The 22,888-nt window shown below is 42.3% G+C and overlaps 3 protein-coding genes across 3 annotated transcripts; all 3 read left to right on the top strand.

The window, feature by feature from the left end:
* Window positions 1–130: 130 nt before the first annotated feature.
* Window positions 131–7,315, top strand: usp21 (ubiquitin specific peptidase 21). Its single transcript, XM_033628924.2, has 12 exons — window positions 131–275; window positions 726–1,078; window positions 1,515–1,571; window positions 2,689–2,806; window positions 2,891–3,005; window positions 3,258–3,377; window positions 3,471–3,535; window positions 3,642–3,829; window positions 5,622–5,700; window positions 5,791–5,898; window positions 6,215–6,329; window positions 6,484–7,315. Exons 2-12 carry the CDS (start codon window positions 923–925, stop codon window positions 6,575–6,577), a joined length of 1,215 nt encoding a protein of 404 aa, XP_033484815.1. The 5' UTR covers window positions 131–275; window positions 726–922; the 3' UTR covers window positions 6,578–7,315.
* A 138-nt stretch (window positions 7,316–7,453) lies between these two features.
* LOC117258243 (rho-related GTP-binding protein RhoA-C-like) lies at window positions 7,454–11,716 on the top strand. Its single transcript, XM_033628925.2, has 5 exons — window positions 7,454–7,558; window positions 8,171–8,326; window positions 9,445–9,565; window positions 9,654–9,784; window positions 9,868–11,716. Exons 2-5 carry the CDS (start codon window positions 8,171–8,173, stop codon window positions 10,039–10,041), a joined length of 582 nt encoding a protein of 193 aa, XP_033484816.1. The 5' UTR covers window positions 7,454–7,558; the 3' UTR covers window positions 10,042–11,716.
* A 176-nt stretch (window positions 11,717–11,892) lies between these two features.
* rbm10 (RNA binding motif protein 10) lies at window positions 11,893–22,634 on the top strand. Its single transcript, XM_033629242.2, has 23 exons — window positions 11,893–12,020; window positions 12,764–12,844; window positions 12,923–13,457; window positions 13,551–13,721; window positions 13,806–13,875; window positions 15,408–15,481; window positions 16,374–16,460; window positions 16,553–16,613; window positions 16,725–16,883; window positions 17,859–18,019; window positions 18,234–18,331; window positions 18,634–18,721; window positions 18,822–19,026; window positions 19,150–19,259; window positions 19,341–19,422; window positions 19,752–19,843; window positions 19,966–20,160; window positions 20,450–20,644; window positions 20,807–20,863; window positions 20,976–21,170; window positions 21,370–21,417; window positions 21,541–21,596; window positions 21,876–22,634. The coding sequence occupies exons 2-23, from the start codon at window positions 12,828–12,830 to the stop codon at window positions 21,964–21,966; spliced, it is 2,847 nt and encodes a 948-aa protein (XP_033485133.1). The 5' UTR covers window positions 11,893–12,020; window positions 12,764–12,827; the 3' UTR covers window positions 21,967–22,634.
* Window positions 22,635–22,888: the final 254 nt, after the last annotated feature.

Raw genomic sequence — 22,888 nt, 5'->3', positions numbered from 1 at the left:
CGTCTAAGTATAGCCAACAAGTTCTAGAAAGGTAGGATTAGTGATAATTATCCTCCCTCCCTCTCTCTCTCTCCCCCCTTTCTCTCTCTATCTCTCCCTCTCCCTCTCTCTGACACCGGTGACAGGGCAGAGGAGAGAGGTAGACTTTCAGTGCTAGCCTACAGACACACAGTGAAACAGTAGACGTCCCCTTATGCATTTTTAACAGCTCAGCAGGTGATGGGAACAGTTTGGTTGGGACAGTTTGTCCACAGATAGAGTGACCAAGTGATCAGGTGAGTCCGAACCGCTTTGTTTATTCGTTTATGCTGTAATATTTGTCTGTAATTATTTGCAAACTAACTTTGTTTGCAGGATTTTACTCTTTACCTGCACATCACAGCAACAATAGTGTAGATTTGGCTTTGATAACATCTTAGAACATAGTTTGGTTGTGAGATTTTGCATGTTCTGTTTCAGAAGTTAATACGTGAGTCTTAAATGAGTGAACACTTGAGGTGAGATCTCCTGCAGTCATTTGTTTTTGTGAATATGTGCCCTCAAGGTGATATATTAATATCTGGATTCAGTGAGGTCTCTGTCAGACCTTGACTTTCCGATCCGTCCTCAGTGCTTTAATTACAAGAGCGAATTGCAAGCCAAGGTGGATCAACCCCATCTATTCATTAGGGATTTACTTTAAAGGGAAGCTCATTCACAAATCAATCCTGTTCTTTTCCTCCCAGCTGTGAATGACATCTCTCCACATTTGCCTGGAAAACAGAGGACTGTCTCTCTCTGTCAGGCTGCTTGTGACCTACCATCACGTTCAGCTCAACTTTGACACTGCATGTAGAGGAACTGAAGTGGTGCAGTCTGCCCACCTTGGAAAGCCCTTCCATCTGAAGTGGTAGACACTTCTGAGGTGTACCAGTAAAGTAGGATGCCCGGAGCCAGCGGCGTCAACGTTGAGCGCTCTTGTGAGGCCCTGTGTCGAACCCTTGTCTCTCAGAACGGCCTTCAGAGAGAGACGGCTGACATCTCCCAGTCTGTCCTCTACACCTCCCTAATGGGCCTGCTTCTGGTCGCAGACAACGAGGTGCGCAAAACATAGCATTGCTGCCTTGAAACTTAACTCTTAATGTCAAATTTATTGGACACTCTTAAGACAAACATAAACATAGATTAAAAGATTGTGTAAAGGAATTAATATAGAGTACACACACCAACACACACGTGTTTAAGCACCTGTCAGCACTCCTTGGTCTCTAATAGGATGACTACTTCAGGCTGACATCCTTTTAGCCTCTCCTGTTATGCTAATGGGATAAGAAGGCTAAATCTGTCCCACCAACTCTGTACACACACTGACACGGCGGGGTCAGGGCACACAGACAGTAACATGTCGTACAGACGCAGCCAGGGGTCAAATAGTAGGGTGCACACGCAGTGAGCCACATGTCAGCTGTACTCTCGCACATGTAACCTGTCAGTAAGTTTTGTTCATAGCTTGATGTGTTGTCTTTATTCTCCAGAAAGAGCAGCTCACCATAGGAAGTGGAAGGGTTGGCCTTAGAAACATAGGAAACACAGTAAGTGTTTAATAATGCAGGATGTGCTTTAAAGGTCCAGTGTGTCGGATGAAGGGGGATGTATTGGCAGAAATGAAACACATGGTTTATTTAGTGTATAATTGCCTGAAAATAAGATTTTTTTGTCACCTTAAAATGAGCCGTTTCTATCCACAAAGCCAGCGGGTCCTCATCTACGGAGATCGCTATACAGACAAACCAAATACTGGCTCTAGATAGGTCCATTTGCGGTTATGCATTGGCAATCATAGATAAGAACTTTGGGAAAACACCTATTTTTTAACGTGAAACTGCTTTATTCAACTGATTCAAACTGCTTTTTACTGGCTTAAATCACCCGATTTGTCTCCAACATGCCAAACAGCAAAGGAGAAACACTGACTTTAATGTAAAACTGCTTTATTCTGTGTTTTTACCGGTTTAAATCACCGGGTCTGTTTGTTTCGGAGGGGAAAAGACCTCTTCTTATAATTCTGCTCCTGGTAAAAACCTTCTGAATGTCTGGATCTTAAGTTACCAGGGAAAAATGGTGAGCAAATATTAGCAGGTGCTAGGCTAGTGGCCTATCTCCGACATGCCAAATAGCATTGGAGAAACCAATTTGTAATGTTAAGCTGCATTTTTTACAGAATTAAATCACTGTATGCATTTGTTTTGGTGTGGAAGAGACATCTGTGGATAATTTGGCTCACTGTAAAAACCTCCTGAACGTCTGGATTACAAAAAACGTGAGCAAATATTAGCAGGTGCTGGGCTGCCCGTCTGTCTGCCATGTGCCAAACACTGAAGAAGAAACACTGATTTTAATGTGAAACTGCTTTATTCAGTGTTTTTAGCAGTTCTAATCGCCTGGTCCATTTGTTTTGGAGAGGAGGAGACCTCTGTGGATAATTCAGCTCCTGGTAAAAACCTCCTAAACAATGAACACTGAAGGAATTCTAACTGGGAGAAGTTTCAGCTGGTTGCATTCTGCAGTCCTCACCACTACTTGCCACTAAATCCAGCCAAATCTTACACATTGGACCATTAAGCAAAGCCCTTTACAGAAACACTTCAAGAATAACTGTCATATTGTTTCCCATAAACATGCTCACTTTCCCCTGTGTCGCCACCTCAGTGTTTCCTGAACGCAGTTGTCCAATGTTTGTCTCACACACGTGGCCTACGCGACTACAGCCTCCTCAAGTCCTACAGGAATGAGAGGTTCTCCAAAGAAGAGGCTAAGCTTATGGAAGGTACGTTCCTCTCTCCCTCACTGTTCCCTCATCTTTGTATTATGTTATCATCTTAGCTGATCGCTCCTTGTCTTCCCGTGCCAGCTTTCTCCCAGGTGCTGTCAGGCCTTTGGGATGTAAATGAAGGGGACACAGTTGTAAACCCACGACAGTTTTACAATATTTTCAAAGAAGCTGTGCCTTACTTCAGTGGATACAGGTGAGAATATAGACGATGTTTTTCTTCCTCTCAAGGTTAGCTGCATCTTTCCATGAAACTTGAATGCATTGCAATACAATATCAACCTCTGTATCAGCAGCACACTGTTTCAAGGACACGAGACGAGCTGTAAACTATTTCAAATCACTTTCTACTTTGCCATGACGCATATAGATTGGTTACATGAGCCTCATGTAGAAAAAGTTGCCTATATCAGTGACATGAAGAAGGCTCTGTCTCTGTTTAATCCAGTCAACAGGATGCACAGGAGTTCCTCAGGTTCCTACTGGACAAGCTGCACACAGAAATCAACCGCAGACCCTACGTCCGACGACCGGCGAAGGAGCCTGAGCAAAAATATGCCCGATTTAGGTGTGTATGCTTGTGTGGAAAATCAATCCTTGAAACTTTGATGTCCTTGATGTGACCACAACTTTCTTTTCCTCATCTCCTCTCCTCCATTAGGCTTTCAGAAGAAGCAGCAGCCATGTGGAAGAAGCACTTGGAGAGAGATGACAGCAGAATAGTAGGTGAGGAGAGCCACCCAGTCATCAGTCATGGTGATCAGTCAGACCCACCTACATTATAAATTCAGCAAAGGCAACCTGCTGATAATCCCCTCTGCCCGTTTCACAGACTTGTTCTCAGGCCAACTGAGGAGCTCGCTGCACTGCTCGGTGTGCTCCCACTACTCCAACACGTTCGATGTGTTCTGTGATCTGTCGCTGCCCATCCCTAAGAGGAGCTCTGGTGGGGAGGTCACGCTGAGGGAGTGCCTGGACCTCTTCTCTCAGGAGGAGAAACTGGACAAGGAGAACTCACCAGTAAGTGCAAACCAATGAATGTGTCTCTAACTTTGGGGTCAAAGGTCAATGAGATGGACACTGTGAGCTGGGAATGGTTTAGTCCAAACTGAATCTTTATTTATCTCTAAACTATACTTCTTATACTTTTATTAATTTAACTTTTTTTTTTATTTGTTCCCACAATTCAAACGTCATAGTAAAGACACATGGTAACATAGCTATGTGTAATATGTGATCGATATGTGCAGGAAGGAGGCTAAAAGGCTCATACAGCATTGATACAAAACGTTTAAATCAGATAGAAAACATCATAAACATCATACTATGTGAAAAAAACAAACAAACAAAAATAACAGCAATTAAGAGAAACGTAAATGTTGAAACTCACTATCAAAAATCAACTATAAAAAATAGAATAAATAAAAGGTTATTTGTCGCTGTAAATCAGATGGGCTTTTTTCAATTGAGTCTTGTAGACATATAATCACATAAATCATTTTGTATTTGATTTCAAACTGTTACAGAAAATTGGACCTGTCCGATATATTTATGGAGACCACAGGATGTGAATGAAGCTCTGAGAATTTACATAAACACGTGTTATGACTAGATCATACATTTAATTTAATCAACAACTCACTCACTACCATTCTTTAGTGCTTCCTTAAGAGTGAAAGTACCACTGAGATAGATGGAGATCAGGATAAGTGAGTACAGCCAAAAACTATATTACAGTTGTTGATATATGAATCAATAAAATTTTAATTGACCGTTTCAGTGGAGTTGCCTCGCTTAGCAACAGCTTGGGTCCATGTTTACTTACTGCCAGTGCTGGGGAAGCAATTTTGAATGCATAGCTTTGCAAGCTATCAGTACCTTTAAACTGGAAGAAGCTGACGTGCTGTAAAGCGACCCTCAGGAGAAGTCTGGTTTGATTAACTTAAGATACTTCGAAAAAATTGTCTACATTGTTAATAAATAAATAAGTAAATAAGTAAAAATAAATCATCAAATTGACAATGCACATATGATTATTATTAGAAAAGTATAACAAAATGCAAAAGAGTAGCATGCCAGCATAAAATACCACGTAGTTGAGTTCATTGCAAAAAGTGCCCACTTGTTTATGAGTCATACATCATCCTAAAAATAAAATACCCCTCTATACATGGAAAATGCAAGTGTTTAGCTTTCGTTTCGTACACAATGACCATCAGCTAGAAACTAGGTGGAGGTATTGCACCAAGCAGGCAGGATTATTCAGTTAGTTAGGTAACTTCTAAAATAGCCTCAACAACTTCTCACGTTTATTAATAAATAGCAATAATCAGTATTTGCGAGCAACTGTGGACAAAGAGGGTTCAATTGCAGTTAAAAACAAAAAGTCTTTCCTTTTATGGCCCAGATTTGTTTGTTTGTAGATTCAGTGGTTAAATATACAAAAATGGCAAAGTAATTTAACTATCGGAATCACTATGCAAATATTAATGTAGTTGAACTATAAGCAAACTACTGCAAAATGTAGTTAAACGACTACTTTAATTACATGTAGTTCACTACTCCCTAACAGTGCTTTCTGTTAGCTGATGTCATTCACATACACCACAAAGCAGTCCAACAGGAAATACAACCGTATCCATTTAGAGTGTTTATGTTGTCAAGTTTGAAACAATGGACACAAAGGCAAATAACAAGTAAAACTGGTAACACTTTCCTCAATATTCCAGCTATTTCCATTAACTATTCACACTGCCTACAACAGATGTTGTGTCTGCAAATGTTGAGGTGTGTGTGTTTGTGTGTGTTTCAGATGTGTGAGAGGTGTAACAGGCATACAGAGTGCACCAAGCGGCTTTCCATCCAGAGGTTTCCCCAGGTTATTGTGATCCGTATCCTTGGCAACAGCTCTTACTTAGAATATTAATCTCACTGATGTTTTTGTGCGAGACGTTGTGATGATGCTTAACAGTCTGGATCAGATTTGAACCGTTTCACGACGTCACGATGGTCGATCAGTAAAAGCACAGTTTATGTGTCCTTCCCACTCACCAACCTGGACCTTGGACGCTACGGGCCTGTCGACTGTGGTAACACAACAAGACCTTTCTTTAAGTTTGTCCTTGTCACCATCTGTGCATTATCTCATTTTACATAGAAGCTGAAGGCCACCATGTTTGTTACAGTTTAACAATCGATCACTTAAAACACAATGTAATGGAAAGTAATGACATATTGGCCTATAATTACCAGCTCATCCACAGCTCATGTGCTATTTTTTAATCAGATATTTGAATGTGACAGATGAAAATGATTTCTTACAACATGTCGATTATTCCATAATATGCAAACCTGGAAAACTGACACAACCTAAGTAAGTCATTATATGTCTGTGTGTCCCCACAGGCCCAGTTCTGTATGATTTATATGCAATATGTAACCACGCTGGGACGGTGAACATGGGTCACTACACAGCCTGCTGCTTAGATGAAAATGGCTGGTGCTTCTACAATGACTCCAGGTGAGACTTGCCCTGCACCCAAATCATTTTGTTTTAATATGCAATGCCCTGCAAGCTGCACTGTCTGCACAAAACCCCATGGTGTGCACTGAGACACCTACTATGTATTCCTGGAGCTGTTTCCCATGATTTCTCTTCATCTGCCCACCTACAGTGTGACTCCAGTCTCAGAGAACCAGCTTCAGACCAATCAAGCCTATGTGCTGTTCTACCAGCGCAGCAACAGCACCACCACCGTCAGGAAATAGTCCCGAGACTGGCTGAGCCAGGCAGCCAATCAGAGCAACTTTACCTCCAGTGGCCCTAGAAACAAATGGAAGCAGCAGTGCTGTAACTGTGGAATCCATGAACAGCGCAAACTCAATGAGCGTGCCCTCTTATAAACTCTGAGCGGGAGGAGGATGAGGAGAGTGAAGCCATGCTTACCTTAAGGAGGGCTTGAAGAGGCGATCTCCCCTCCTGAATCATGGTGATGCTTTTTAAGAGTCTCAGCAAGAGAGCTGAGACAGCTCAGACAGACTGCAGCCTGAAGTGTCTCTGTGCCCTGCTTCTCAGGCAGGAGTGAGCGGTGTATGTGTGCACCATGCAGAGCTCTTAATGTATGATAACTCTGATTCATGCTTGGGATGCAACACAAACCCAAATAAGCAAAGAGAAATCTTGGGTGAAATAGACACAATTGTGAAATAGGACTTTCATTTACTGTATGTGTACTTGTGTAATATATAATGTAAATACCTGTAGCCTATGCTATATCTCTGCTGTCTTTTTATCTTGATCTCCCTCCACATGGACAGTTAACCTTGAAACTTAAAAACATTTATGGGCTATATTTTCCCTCTAACTAATTTATAACTACTGTGTATATATAACTATATGTATGTATATATATATTTTTTACATTTGTGTGTACAAAATTACACAATTGAATGTATTGCATTATTGATATTTAAAGAAGTAAATAAAAGACCATTGAAAAAGTCCAATTATTAGACTTGTGCCTTTAATTAAGAGCCAATGACTATATTATTATTAACATTATCATGATTAATGTGGTTTTATTGTTTTAATATGCACTAAATAATACGAGTGAAAACATGCTTCTTATTTTGTAAGTAAAGTTGCCGCAGCCTGACGAATGACGTACTTCTGCGCATGCGCGTCAGCAGTGGGCGGAGTTTTCCTGTCGGTCAGGAAGAGGAGAAAGGCGGACACAGAAACATCAAGCGGTAATCTTACTCAGAGATAGCTTTTAAACTTTATGCCGATTCTTGTTTCAGCCACAAAAGTATCACAGTAGCGCGGGGAATGTCGTAGTGATAATTTCAGAGAGAATACTTTGAGTGACAGTTATCTAAACCCGGGGAAACACCGTTAGCATTCTTGCTAGCTAACGTTAGCTGGTTTGACAGGCCCGGAATACACTGCACAGCCTTTCAGCAGGAATGGGAACACAGCACGGAAATGTTATATGTTTACACCCTTTACCTCCGAGGCAGACTTCCTGTTCGCCAGCCGAGTCTTTTTGGTTTAGATTTATGTCGTACATTTGGACTTTTTTGGTGAAACTCTTAAGATATAAAAGGACACCGGTATTCTTGCGTTACTAACGTTGTCTGAGCTGTTGCTGACGTTTTGTGCCAGCCAAGGGGAACTGTTGATGAAGCATAGAAAGCACAGTAATTGTACCCTTGTTTGATAGTTTGAAAGTCTTATTCATTCTGAATGTCATTACAGTATACACTATTGGCACAAAAAAAATGTGCTTGGCTATATCATCAGTGGAGAGTATTGACTTGTGATAACCATGTATAAACCTTGTTTTGGACTCCTTTACATAGATGGCTGCTATCAGGAAGAAGTTGGTGATAGTTGGGGATGGTGCGTGTGGGAAGACCTGCCTTCTCATCGTCTTTAGTAAGGACCAGTTCCCAGAGGTCTACGTCCCCACTGTGTTTGAGAACTATGTGGCAGACATTGAAGTGGATGGGAAACAGGTGAGACATGATGAACTGTAAACAAGGCACCGTGGAGACCAAAGGGTCCTTGAGGAAACTGTACGATAGAGACGGTTCAAATCTGATTTTTATTAGTTATCACATTGTCAAACTTTGTATAATATTGTGGCAGCTGGTATGTAATATTGTCGTCTTAGTTTAAATTGTAAAACTAAACTAGTAGCAGTTGATAATTGCTTTCATTAAAGATTTACCTGTGTATTTTCACAGGAATAGTCGTTTGGTTCCTAAAATATCAGAAAATGGTGAAAAATGCCCATCATAATTTCTTACAGCATGAGGTTGCATCATCATTTTTTGACCAACAGTCCAAAACCCAAAGAGAATTAATTTACTGTAATTTAGGACACCGAAAGGCAGCAAATTCACACATTTGAAACCATCAAATGTTTGGAATTTTTTTGCTTGTGAAATATATTTAAATGATTAATCAGTTATCAGCTTAGTTGACAATTAATTTTCTGTCAATTGAATGAACGATTAATCACCTAATCACTGCAGCTCTACTTCGCATTGCATGTTTTGTCTTACCCATGGCAAAAATCCAAACATATTAAATGTACTCTTATATATGACTAGAAAAAATAGCAAATATTCACCAGTATTTTTTGTTGTTTTTACTTCAACAACTTTGCTTTGAAAATTACTACAGTTGCTTCATTTAGAAAATAGTTGCTGAATATATTTCTGTATCTAAGCTGTAGATCTTTCTAATTGGTTTATCACCTTAATCATTTTTGCTTTACAAGCCATTACCAATTTTGTTTTAATTTAAAATCATTTTTGAAAATTAAAGTTCAAGTTTGGCTTCCCATTGCTAAAAAGTGCAATGCAGTGAACATCAACTTGCCATGGTTGTCTTTACTTAAACAAATATATCAAGTGATAGTGATAGGGGACATTGTGAGACATTGTCAGTAGCATAGGGGTTGTCTTTTTTTCTCTATTATAAGTATGATAATAATGTAATATGGAATGTAATCTGCCAATCATGTAACATAGATTAAATGAACTTAAATGCTCGGGTGGCCCTCTTTACATATCTTTTTTTTCTTGCATCTGTCCTTACATATAACTCTCTGTCTCTCGTTTCTCAGGTAGAGCTAGCACTTTGGGACACAGCAGGTCAGGAAGACTACGACAGACTGAGGCCTCTCTCCTACCCCGACACTGATGTTATTCTCATGTGCTTCTCTGTAGACAGCCCCGACAGTTTAGGTATTGTCTTGGCAACAGTCACACCACTGTACCAAACACCTTGTGACTGTGAAATTAACACTGCATTATTTCCCTTGACTCACCGTAGAGAATATTCCAGAAAAGTGGACACCTGAAGTGAAACACTTCTGTCCAAATGTTCCCATCATCCTGGTGGGCAATAAAAAAGATCTGCGCAACGATGAGCACACCAGACGAGAGCTTGCCAAAATGAAACAGGTAGGTTCTTTTATCGCTGGTATGTGCACATCTGTTGGTATAAGTGTCAAAATGTAAACCTTCTCTCTGGCATGTGTCTCTAGGAACCAGTCAAATATGAAGATGGCAAAGAGATGGCAAACCGCATCAGTGCCTACGGCTACCAGGAGTGTTCTGCCAAAACCAAAGATGGTGTGAGGGAAGTCTTTGAGATGGCAACTAGGGCAGCACTGCAGGCCAAGAAGCGTGGCAAGAAGTCCACCTGCCTTCTGTTATAGGCTCTGGGAGAAGAGGGAGCTGCCATCAAGCACAGATGGAGAGGGCAGACTCCAATGAGATTTGACATAGGGGAGAAAATTGGGGGAGGGCCCAGAAAAGTTTTGCGGATGCTCAATTTCTTATCATCCTCAGCAAATTAAAGCAGGTCTTAAATGATTTGATAAGCTTCTACACTCTGGTCCTTGGTCTATACATTAGGTTAAGTGCCATTTTGCTCACTTCTATCAAAACCTTTCAGATCTAGACGTTTGTAGGGCAGGTGGTGGTGGGGGGGGGTGATTTGAACTTGAGTAGATGTAAACGGGTTGAAATGTGCCATGATGGGAAAGAAGAGAGAAAAGGTCCTTACCAGGCCAAAGACAATGGGGACATGAAAGAGAAAGACAGAAAAAAAGACATAAGTATAAAAATAGGTTTGAATTAGGACCATGTCCAAGTGGATTTTACACAGTATCGCCTACATGTAGTGCCTTGAGAGCAGTGGTCAAGAAAAGTAAGTTGTGGGGTAGGGATTCATGACTTAGATGGGGGTATTATTTTGTCATTTGTAGTGTCCACACATCACATTTGTGAATGCTTTCTCCCTGTCATTGGCTTTGCTCCTTCAGGCCCATATTCTGACTCAGGCGCTATGCAGGGGTATGCCTAAACTAGATTGTATGAGATATTTTCCCATACTGAATTACTTACCTGTACTTTAGAGATTGTGTGTGTGTGCGCGTGCGTGCGTGTGTGCAACTGTATGGTGGTTTGTTTTCTCCAGTGCAGGTCTGCATGCAGTGAATGTGTGTATATTCGTGTGGGTGTGTGTATTAACATATGTGTCTATGTACTGTATGCATGGAAAGGCCTTCTGCGTCACTGACCTAACCCCTTGTTTCCATGCCAAAGTTACCCCTGATGGCCACGTTTTGCTGGCTCAGGTGGGTAATGGAATTAACAGCTACTCAGAGTGACATAGAAACTTTCACTTTACTGGAAGACATTGTACTTTACCTAGAGGCACAATCAGGTTAAACATATTCTAAGTTTTTAGGACCTTTTTTTGTGTGTGTACCAGAGATTCATTTGATTGTGTTAATCAGTGGGTCAAATCATGAGTGGTGTAGTTGATAAGTTGAATATTCTTTCGGATAGATGATAGGCTTATTACTATAAAGTCCATTATGTACTGTATGTCCTACAAGGCTTTGTAAGGACATGTTAATGATGTGTATTTCAAGTTTGCCTTTTACTCAACTCTTCCCATGCCTCCTTTAATGATATTGTCATTATTGTACTATACCTTTTTATTATTGATGTCTCTAATTTTCTTAGTATATTTTAATCATTTTACTTAATCCTGCTGTTATGATCATATTACGTCAGTTAAATGATAAATTGTAACCGTAGTAGTTTTTTTTCTGTTTAGTTAACTGAAGGTAAAAGCTTGGGGTGCATGGCTGGAAGTTATTTTGGGGGTGGGCTTCTTTTTTGTTTTTTGTACTGTGACATATTAAGGGTTTTTGTTTCTGGATTTTTTTTTTCCAAATAAAGCTGATATTAGGGTTTTCTGTTGTAAGGTATTTATGTGTTCTTTCCATGTATTCATTAATGATTGCAACAATTTCCCCTATATTTCTGGCATTAATTTACTTTTTTTGCTGAATAAAAGAAACTCATAACCCCTCAAAATACCTGATTCTATTATTTTTATATCTGATTTTAAAATATCGACACAAACGCATCAAATGATCCCCCGAGTGTGGGCTACTAGTTTTGGGTTGGCCTGGCTGTCTCGTCCAATCACCGTCGACATTAGTGTGTTCGCTCTCCAACCGCCAATCACACACCAGAGTCGGGTACTTGTCCTCGCCCCTTTTGAAATGTTGTCTTGCTGTGGCCATTTTACACTTGGTTCCCCGAAAAATAAAATACCCTTCTCACCTGAGCGTCGACGTGACATTTAAAGGACTATTGTTGGCTACATGTGGCGGTGGTAAGTGTTTGTCGTATTTCAAATAAAACTGCTGCTGGTGTGTTTACAGCGGCTGACAGACGGTTTTTGGAGGCAACGGCTCTGCATGGACTAGCTAGCCAAGCACAGGCTAAACTAGTTAGCTTGGTGGCTAACCGAGATGACCGCCATACGTCATTGTTGAATACTCCTTTTTGGGTAGTAAAGTTTGGCGTGTGCTTCGCGCACATGTTTCTCAGTGATGCTCGGTTATGCCTCTGTTCATGCGTGTTGTTGAGTGGCTTACAAAGCAGTGACATCAGGCAAAGTTGGAGAAGTGTGCAGTATTTAAAAATGCAGCTAACCTGGTGACAATTAAAACCATGCTACCTATTTGTAACTTGCACATCACTACAGTGCAACCCAGTAGGCACTACTTGGGATATTTTCCTGTAAAGTAGTTGCATTTAAGTTTTGACTGTGTTCCTTAAAGACAGTCAGCACAGACTGCATTGATTCTCCTCAGTATTGCTTATCTTTCAAAGAGTAAATAGACCTTTTGCACGGCAGACATTTTGACACATCAGAGTAGGAGCAGCCCAGGTGTGTTCAATAACACTAATGACAGCTGCATTCCACTCAGGGGAGACCCTGGTATTGTCCATGTTGGCTAACTAGTAAATGGAACTCAGCCATTCTTACTTTCATCCATTTCACTTGTGCTTTTCCTACTGACACAAGTCAAAATGTCTGTTGTGAAAAAACAATTGCTGGTGTACTTCCAGGGTATCCAATGCTGTAACCAAATAGGAACAGGGCAGAGACCAGGGGCAGAGTCAGTGGAGCAGCATGGACTATGAGCGGAGGTGAGTTCAACTTTATTTTTGCACCGGTTCACCCTAAAGCATTGACAAGTCCCTCACATTGTCTGTTATGGTCAACAGGGGTGGGCGAGGTGACCGCATGGGTCGCTATGGCAACACTCACAACGACCACAACTTTCGGGACATGGACTACCGAGGCTATGGCCAAGAGGATGAGGAGGCAGGATATGACATCAGAGCAGAGGGCAACAGACCGTACGGCCGTGAAGAGCAACCACTTGGTGTTCGTGACTTCTCGCCCGGTCGTCTCCAAGACCGCCCGGGGTTTCACCAGAGAGATGGGCGAGGGGACATTGGGCGCGAGGGGAAGGGGCTCCTGTGGCCCCCGTGCTCTCAGTCGCAGCCTGATCTCGGCCTTCCCATGCACCAGAGGGAAGAGGAGGGATCCAGGCGGGAGTTTGAGCAGTTATTGACTGGCCCGCATGAAAGAGGTCGGGGGAAAGGTGGAAGAGGCTTCCCTGAGAACAGTGCCCCTCATTCAGGGGGTAGGGATGGCAACTGGGGTCGTGGTGGTGCCCATTTGGAACAGATGGAATACAATACAGCACGACAGAGAGAGGAGGACAGGTTCTCGCGTGCTGCGGTGAAGAGGAGGGTGAGCCATAACCAGGCCGTCTTCTTTATTGAGCTGCTTTAACTTTATTTTGTTGTTTACATCAGTTGCTAATGTGTGACTGTTTCTATGCAGGCTTTTCCAGTGGGGGCAGACGAGCATAGTTGTGGGAGTGCTGGTCCAGACCTGTCCCTTGAGGAGCTGGATCAGAGGGACCAGGATTATCGTGCAGATCTGGACCACAACCAGAGGCCAAGCAACATCATAATGCTTCGTATGCTGCCACCCAATGCCACAACCAATGAGGTATGTCTCCTGGGCAGGTTTGTGTGATGCTTGGGCGATGTTGTCAGTTGGCTTCAGTGGGTAATAATGCCTCTGTGTTCATAGATCCGAGCACAACTTCAGGATCAGGGGATCCAGCCAAGAGAGGTTCGCCTCATGAGGAACAAATCTTCAGGTGAGGACTTGTCCATTGCTTCTAATTGTTTTGTCCATTTTTAATCCTCCCTTTGTGTCACACTCATCCATTACCAGCACTTTCACTTCATTGCTCTCTCAGGTGACTCTCCCTTACCTGTGCAGTCCTTTCTCTCTTTTATTAATAAGCGTCTTCTATTGCCTTTACCTCCTCTCTTACCGTCACTGTCTTTCCTCATACTCTGACAGCGGGATAGATAGCTGCAAAGAATGCATATTTATAAACCTATGAGGCTTTTGCTGTGATTCCTGCTTTGATTTTTTTTTTTTTTTTTGGTCTGCTGGTGTCTGAATTCTAGCTAGCATACATGCACGCTTCAAACGAGACTTCTTTCCATACTTGCCTATTGGACAAGAATGCATGCATACAGCCATAGGTTAGAGATCTTCACTCCATGGCATTAATTTTCCTTTTCGCCTTGGCTCTCCTCTTGCCTTTAAACTTTCATGTTCCTGCCTCATCCATCTTGAAGCGAGATGTGTCTGAGTAGATGAACAGTGCTCACAAACTAACAGTGTCAACTGAAAATTGAGCAGTGGAAGCAGAAGGCGTTTGATGGCGTTTGTCATTGTAGCTATTTTTGAGTGTGTGAGTGTGGGGATATAAGTGTTGCAGCTGCCTCTCAGCTCTGTGAGCGTCATCCATACCACTCCGAAAAGCTTGTCTTTTTCTAAAGGTTTTTTCCATTAAGGTCATTGTCTCACTGGCCTCCCCCTTTGCTAACGCACTGGTTGTCTGTAAGGTGTGCCTATCTGTCTCGGGCACACTTACAGTCCCCCGCACTGCTCTGTCTTTCTCACCCCCACATGACTGTTTCTCTGTTTTTAGGATAGGTCACTCTGAGTTCTGAATGTTCAAATGATGATCTGTTGTGATTGCACTCCATGTTATACAGTGTTTAAAAATTACATAAGTCTCAATATTTTTGTATAATGTGTTGTCAATCAGTTATAGTAATGCATGGACAGACTATGGAGCATTCCACCACAGTGCTACTTAGCTCAGACTGCTCTCTGACTTTCAGACTAGCAGAGATATGTATGTCTGTGTGCTTGCGTGTTTGTGTGTGTCTGTTCTGTTGGTGTCTGGGTGCTTCATCAATCAAAGCCGAAGAGCTCAGACTCAAACTGATGAGTGGGTAGGATTCTCTCTCTTTCTCTCTCGCTCTCTCTCTCTTGCTCTCTCTCTCTCTCTCCCGCTCTCCCTCTCTCTTTCCTTGACCCTGCTGAGATACTTGACATTGCGTTCTCCCACCCTTGCAGAGTCTTTGACAGCGACTCTCCGACTGGCTGTCAGGTGTGTTATTTCCAAGGGGGAGAGGAGGCAATGATTAATTTTATTAGTGCTGATACAGGGTCTCTCTCTCTCTCTCTCTCTCTCTCTCTCTCTCTCTCTCTCTCTCTCTCTCTCTCTCTCTCTCTCCTCTGGACATGAAGCACTAACCCCTCACTGCGTTGTTGTTATGTTGTTGTTGTTGTTGTTCGGTTACCATGGCGCTGGGCGGTGTCCAGGTCAGAGCCGAGGATTCGCCTTCGTCGAGTTTAATGTCATACAGGAGGCCACCCGCTGGATGGAGACCAACCAGGTCACTCTCCCCTACACAGACACACATACACATATATACATGCATACAGTGGGACACATGGGTTATATCAAGACAAATATACAGTCGCATCATACCCTGCCATGTGCACATGACGCATTCCTGTAGACAGACACAGTGGAGAAATAATGTTGTCCCTGAGGTAGGTAGGTCTTTATACTCTGAGGCAAAATTCATCTTTTCTTTCTACTTATACAGAATTCCACAAACAGGCAAATTCATGTTACATCATGCTGACGTCTGTCTGGCGCCTAACTACATAGTTTTCATATCTGGACCCTCCCAGTCACATTTGCTCATCATTGTCCAATACAAACTCCTCTATTACAGAGGTCTCTTCTTTCTCCAGTGACGTTCTCACTCTCTCTCCTAAGTCCACCTCTGGGGTAGTGTGACAGTGTGAATATAATTTCTCACATGGTCTATTGTATGTTGAATCAGAACCAATATAGTACTTCATTTTCTTGTTTTTGAACCTTTCATATCTGGGTCATCTACCATTATTACATCTCTGGGATGGAGCTATTGTCTATGGGATGAAGGTGGTGACAATGGGATGGGATGTGTGGAAAACTGTGAAAAGGTTTCCCCTTAAGGGGGGAGGGATGACACAATTGAACAAAACACATTGTGTCCTTAAAAATGGACACCCACACACACTACGCATACACCATCTCAGTCCGTCCCAATTTCCTAAAGCTGAAGGTTGCAATTCTCTGGTGTCCTCTTTCTTTCAGTCTCAGTTCTACTCTCTCTCTCTCTCTTTCACTCTCTCTCATCTCTTGTGAGATGAGGCCTTTCTCTGGCATGTGTGGCCTAATTATCGCTGATAATCATTCTTTGTTCCCCGTCCCTCTCTTTCTTTTTCTTTCAGGGAGTGCTGATGATCCTGGGACAAAGAGTGTCGATGCACTACAGCGACCCAAAACCACGTGCCAATGAGGACTGGCTCTGCAACAAGGTTGTGTGAATTGTAGGCGTGTATATCACTCACTGAAGTCGCTTATTCTTTTAATAAGTCTGTTAACTGTGAGTCATGTAACATTTCAACAGTGTGGTGTGCAAAACTTCAAAAGGAGAGAGAAGTGCTTCAAATGCAGTGTGCCTAAATCAGGTACAGTTTAACCCAGCTGCTATAAATATCTCAACCATTCTCCCTTTTACAATAACACAAGCTCATTCACTCCATGTTATAATACATAAATGCCATGTTGTCTTTCCCCAGAGGCGGAGCTGAAGTTGCCCCAGTTGCAGAGGGATTTGCCCATTGGTCTTCAGAAGGAGGGGTCCCAAGGCTTATTGCCCTTGCCAGCCCCTTACCACTCTTCTGGTCCTGCTGTCAACTCAGGACAGGCTACACAGCAAGCAGATGTTGCCAATGACAGTAAGTCCATCTTTTGACATTTTTACCACCCTGGCAATCTCGTCTTCCTTTCAGGAAGATCTACTCTATGTAGCCTTTGAAAAATAGTTTGTAATATGGATTATGGCAAATCAGGGTCAGGCAATTAAAGGTGTATGATGCAGGGATTGTCAGTTGCTGTTTGTAAACAGTATCATTATTGGAAAATGAAAGCCAACCCAGGCCTCACTCTGGTTGTGGAACGAGCTTTATCTGCTTGGCATTTCGCCTTGCTATATTTATGGGGGGGTTTCATCGCTTCCTCTTGGATGCATGCTGCTTCTACTGATTGCTACCTTTTAATATAGTCCTGACTTCACCTGTGCACTGTGCCCAGGAAGGTCCTGGACACTGCAAAATAAGAAGAAAATATAGGCAGAGTTTCTGCAGATAAATACGCCTCCTCACACTTCTATTGGGTAGCAAATGTTAATTGAGAGGGATTCTTTACATTGTTATTTAGGAAAATCTTGCTTAGTATAGATGTGTTTGTGTGTACGTCCAAACAGTGCCCCGAAACTGCGACATTAGCTACTCCGTTAAACTATCACTTGCCTCCAGTGTGCAAAGAGGTTGCGGTAGAGAGTGAGGAGTCTGATGAGGTTTAAGCCGATTACAATTATCAAGCATCCAGTAGGTTTACGAAACCTTCAAATTTGTGTTCATGTAGATTCATAAGTACATTTAATGGGGTGGGGGTGCTGTCAGAAGTTTATGACAGTGCTCACAGTTGTCATCTACCAGGCTAGTGAGCTACAAAGTTAATTTTTGGACACTGCAGCAAATACTTGCACTTTTATCATGTTTTGAAACATTTCATCTACCCAGCTCTAGCTTAAAAACTCAGAAGAGGGCATAATGGGATACTTGCTTTTACCACACTGAATATTAGTTTGTACATGAGTTGTTAAATCTTGCGTTAAACAATCATATTCTCTCCTTCTTTTCCTACACCAGCTCTGATACTAAGAAACCTTGGCCCACATACGTCAGTGGAAACCATCTTGTCTGCTTTGGCTCCATTCGCCACTCTCTCCCCTTCCAATGTTCGCCTCATCAAGGACAAGCACACACACCTCAACAGGGGCTTTGCCTTTCTACAGCTCTCTACCATAGTGGTGAGAAACATGATGAGGCAGACACACACATAAGAGCTAGACTGATGAATTGTCTTTCACTTATAACTAAAACTGTAATCAGATGAGCTCAATCCATAAACAAAACAGTTGTCCCTTTTTTGTTTTTGAAATAAGCTTTGTTGTAAACATACATACAGACATAGGCAGTTTGCACTCACACTAACTCACAGGTCTCTGTATGTTGTATCAACAGGAGGCTTCTCAGCTGCTCCAGATCTTGCAGGCTCTCCAGCCAGCTCTCTCTATTGACGGAAAGGCAATTGTGGTGGAGTTTGCCAAAGGCTCCAAACGGTAAACACGCACACACCCAGACTTTTCTGCAAAGAAACCACAAGAGCACTCCACATTATTGCTGTTGCACAAATGATAAAACCATGTCTTTTTTAATACTGTACATGACCACATCACATTAAAACTGAAATTGGTCATGTGAATAAAGCAGATTAGAAAAAGCTTTGGGAGAGATTATCTGAAACAAATAAAAAGCCAAAAAATAGAGCGATTCTTGGGTTTCATTTCACAAAGAAAAGTTCCTAAATATTGGTCACCAGGAATTCATCAAAACCCTCTCTGTGCTTTTTTTTCTATGCCAGTGATGTGTTCCTGACGGACGGCAGCAGAGTGAGTGCTGCTACAGTGGCCAGCACAGCTATAGCTGCAGCACAGTGGGCTGTCACACAGGTAACCTGAATGACTTATCACTGCAGCAAAGAGTCTAACACATCTTTAATTTCAAATTGTATATTTATGATTGTATTCTTTGTTTCTTTTTCATTCTCAGACCGCTCAGAATGGATCAGCTGGAGGTCAGAGCGTAGATACAGCAGTGTATCAGCAGGGGGCAGCAGTAACATACAACCAGGAAGGAAATGAATACTCTGGGCTAGATGGCACAACTTTCAAGGCCCAGGCAGATGCCAGGGTGGCTGCTTTGCCTGGTGCAGGAACCGCTCTGATTGGGGCCTACACAGCAGGAGCAGCCCCAGGTTTGTATCTCACATGTTAAATATATAAAGCATATTACCTATGCGATCTATATAGCTGTATACATTTGAACTGAACTTGAGTTAACTTAAGCCACCTGCTTGCGTACGCTTGCCCCTGTGCAGCTGCCATTTCGTCTGAGGCAGTGACATCTGGATCAGCAGTCGTGCAGCAGCCTCTCACTCGTACACAGACTGCTCTCATCACCACGGCTACCACCACACCAGTCACACAGGTACAATATTACCGCCTCTTGTATTCTTGCATTATTTCATGCCATTACTTTCCTATTTCTAATAGCTCTGTCTCTCCACAGGTTGAGATAGTAGGAAAACCACAACCAGCTGCTCCCAGCCAGCCTGCTACCCCAGGCACTGAACACGAGCTCCAGCAATACCGTAAGGCTTTGTGTGTACAGTATTGCCTACAGGTTTAGAATATATTTGTGGTGTTCAACCCCAAAGGGGGTATGCAAACAGCTTTAGGAACTGCGCTAGCTTCAAAAACGCACTGAATGAACATCTTTACAAATAATTACAAATAGATGTAAAATAAGAAATAATGTAAACAATATGGTCGTAAGATGTGTAACTGCTAGTTGCTAATTTTTGTGTTTATCACACTGTAAATAAATCATGTTGCTGCTGCTAATTAACAGTAACCCTCTGTTAAAGGTTTTTAAATGTGATTTAAAATTTAATAATCTGTCCCGTGTCTCCGACTGTAGCTGTGCCAGATGTGTCCACATACCAGTATGACGAAAGCTCTGGCTATTATTACGACCCACTCACAGGCCTCTACTATGACCCTAACTCCCAGGTAAAGAGTGGTGAATGTTCTGCAATCTCAGCATGAAGTCAGCACTTTTGAAAGACCTGTGTGTGAATGTGTCCTCTTCTTTAGCATTTCAGTCTGGTTTTGTGTGCCCCTCCTTTTTGCAGTACTACTACAATCCTCACACTCAGCAGTACATGTACTGGGATGGAGAGAAGCACACATACATTCCTGCTGCTGCCGGACAGTCAAACTCCGACGGAGCTCCCACGAGCGCAAGTGGAGTCCCTTCAGACTTACCGTTTGGTACCCCTGGCAGCAAGGAGAAAAAAGACAAACCCAAGAATAAAACAGCTCAACAGGTACGCTACGTACTGGATACAAGTTCAAATACTGTCAGATGTGCACAGAAAATTAAATTTACCTTTTGATAGCTTTGCTTTGCTTTGCCCAAAAAGTGGACACAAGAACAGCAACAGGTGTTAAATGTCATTATATGTGATTCAACACATCTTTCTGTAGACAAAATAACCTTACTACATAATACAGTTCATTCAAACTGATCAGTGCTGTTCTAAATTGTCAAAAGGTGTTGTTATCAGCAAACTTTTGTGTGATTGACTTCAAATCTTCCTCTTTCTCTAAATTAAGATTGCCAAAGACATGGAGCGCTGGGCTAAGAGTCTCAACAGACACAAGGAGAACATGCGCTCTGTCTCCTCCTCCCCTGCTGTCGGTTCCACAGCGCTACCACCTGGTTACACGAGGGCACCTGGACACAGTCGCCTAGATGACCGCCGAGAATCCGCTAGTGCTGACGCAGGCTATGCTGTTCTGGAGAAAAAGGTGCATGGTTTTTACACAGACACACATGCTCAACTGTAAACACCCTAGTGACTGGGGAGAGTGTCCATCAGTCACTCATAAGTTATAAGACGATGTCTGCATAAGATAAGGCTTTATTAACTGACTTGGTAATCTCTCTGATTTTGCTTTCCTGTTCTGCAGGGTGCGCTGTCTGAACGGCCTCAGATCTTTCTGGACCAGATCCGACAAAGCACAGAAGTAAGGACGTGTTCACAGTTAGATTATGCTACAAAACATTTTTCAAGAACACTATCATTATTTCTCTGTCTATCTGTTTCTCAATCTTTAATCCTGCATCCTATTTGTGCAGCGTTCCCCTCCTCAGCAGCAGGGTCTGGTCCCAGCCTACAGTGGAGAAACTGACAGCGAAGAAGAAGGAGGCGACAAAGACGAGAAAGATGGGAGGATGACCGACTGGGTTAAACTGGCCTGTCTGCTGTGTAGGAGGCAGTTCCCCAGCAAGGAGGCCCTCATCAGGCACCAGCAGCTCTCTGAGCTACACAAGGTGGTTACACAAACAGTTTGAATCTAATGTCACATTGCTGCAAACCTTGCATGAATCATAAATATATCTGTTCACTCCTGTCTGGAAAAATTGCTACAATTGGTTATCTAAATGGTGTCTAAAATGACAAAGGTGCAGCCTAAAGACAGTCCTCTTGTACACATGTCCAACAATCACCTGTTTATTTTTCTGCCCTCAGCAAAACTTGGAGCAGAGAAGAATCCAGCAGGAATCTGCAGGCAAAGAGGTTAGTCAAGCCTCAGAGTCTAACTGTAGGAGTCTGACAACGTTGCTGAGAGTAATTATGCTTGTCGCTAATTGAGTGCAGTTACTATTGTTCTCATTTCCCCCTTTTTTGTTTTGCTTGCAGAGACTTGCTGATGGACCTGAAGCTCCTGATCCTAAGAGGAGGAAGTTTAACCCCATGTAAGCAGCAGTGACGTAACAGACTCTCCTTGTTGATGTGTTACAGCTGTTTCAGGTTTACAGTTTTTGTTGGGTGTGCCAAGGTGATCATTTATAAAAAGTGGATGCTATCGTGCATTGTCCCTTGTGAACTGTTTAAGTTAGGGTTTTCTATTCTAACTGCGGCTAGTCAGGCATGTTGCTTACTCCTTACAATACACAGCTATGGTAGATGTGATGTTATCTACCTCCAGGTTTGTGTGTGGACTCAAAGCTGTTTTATTCTCTTCCTCTCTTCAGTGACGGGATCACAGGCACTAGTCTCGGTGCCAGGATGCTGCAGGGAGGAGTGAAAAAGGGGCTTCTGTTGCGGAATATGCAAGTGGAGTGAGCCCTCACCCTGAACCTCCCCTGACCCAGACAGGACGACGACAAAGCCTAGCACACCACACTTCACCATTAACATCATATAGATATCTCTAGATAAACCTCTTAATTTTTGGTTTAACATATAATTACCTCAACAGTGGTAATACACTCATGAACTGATCCTGTAGCAGTGGATGTCAGGATATTGCACAGAATGCACTTTTTTGCTTTCTTCCTGAATGATGCAGTTTTGAGTTCTCACTTGCTTCGGAGCTTGTGCGTGATAAACAAGCTTTATGTGGTTGGGAAACATTTGCTATCAGAAAGTGAAAGATCAGTGTCAATCTTTATGGCAGCAAATGGGATTTTCTAATATTACTGTCTATGCACCATAGATTTTTTTAATTTAATGCTATATGCCCTGACATTCAGTGAATGACTTCTCTGGGCATTAACTGTGTATACATTTTAGAGGAGACTGTGGCCTCATGAACTGGACAGGCTCACACTAAAACTAGTGTGAAGGTGAAAAGTGTCTCAAGTTTGTCACCTTGTATGAATTCACGATGTTCTCTATCAACGTTATCTCTGGAGAAAGTTATTTTTTATTTCTGTACCTGTTCTATAATGTGAATGTGTTTCATCAGGCTTGTGTAAATTAATTCTGAATAACACACTTTCATCATTATGGATGTTTGATGTCTTTGTCTTTTTTTTTTTGGGGGGGGGGGGCAAAGCAGTGAACATTAGCTCATATTTCGACATTTTACCTTGAAATTTCCAAAGCTGCGTTTCTGTAAATCGGTGGTTACAAAAGAGGAATATATGTAACTCTTGTTATGAGGTCTGTAATGCAACATCCTGGCCTGCAGAAACTGTATAGCTGTCTAACGGGACATCTTTCTGTCCCTGAAATGTGTCTCTCCATCAAATGAGTCTTGAAC

This window comes from Epinephelus lanceolatus, chromosome 8, assembly GCF_041903045.1.
Source record: "Epinephelus lanceolatus isolate andai-2023 chromosome 8, ASM4190304v1, whole genome shotgun sequence".
NCBI classification, from domain to species: Eukaryota; Metazoa; Chordata; class Actinopteri; order Perciformes; family Serranidae; genus Epinephelus; species Epinephelus lanceolatus.
The sequence above is the reverse complement of the archived record's forward strand: the minus strand, read 5'-3'. Positions and strand labels throughout refer to the sequence as shown.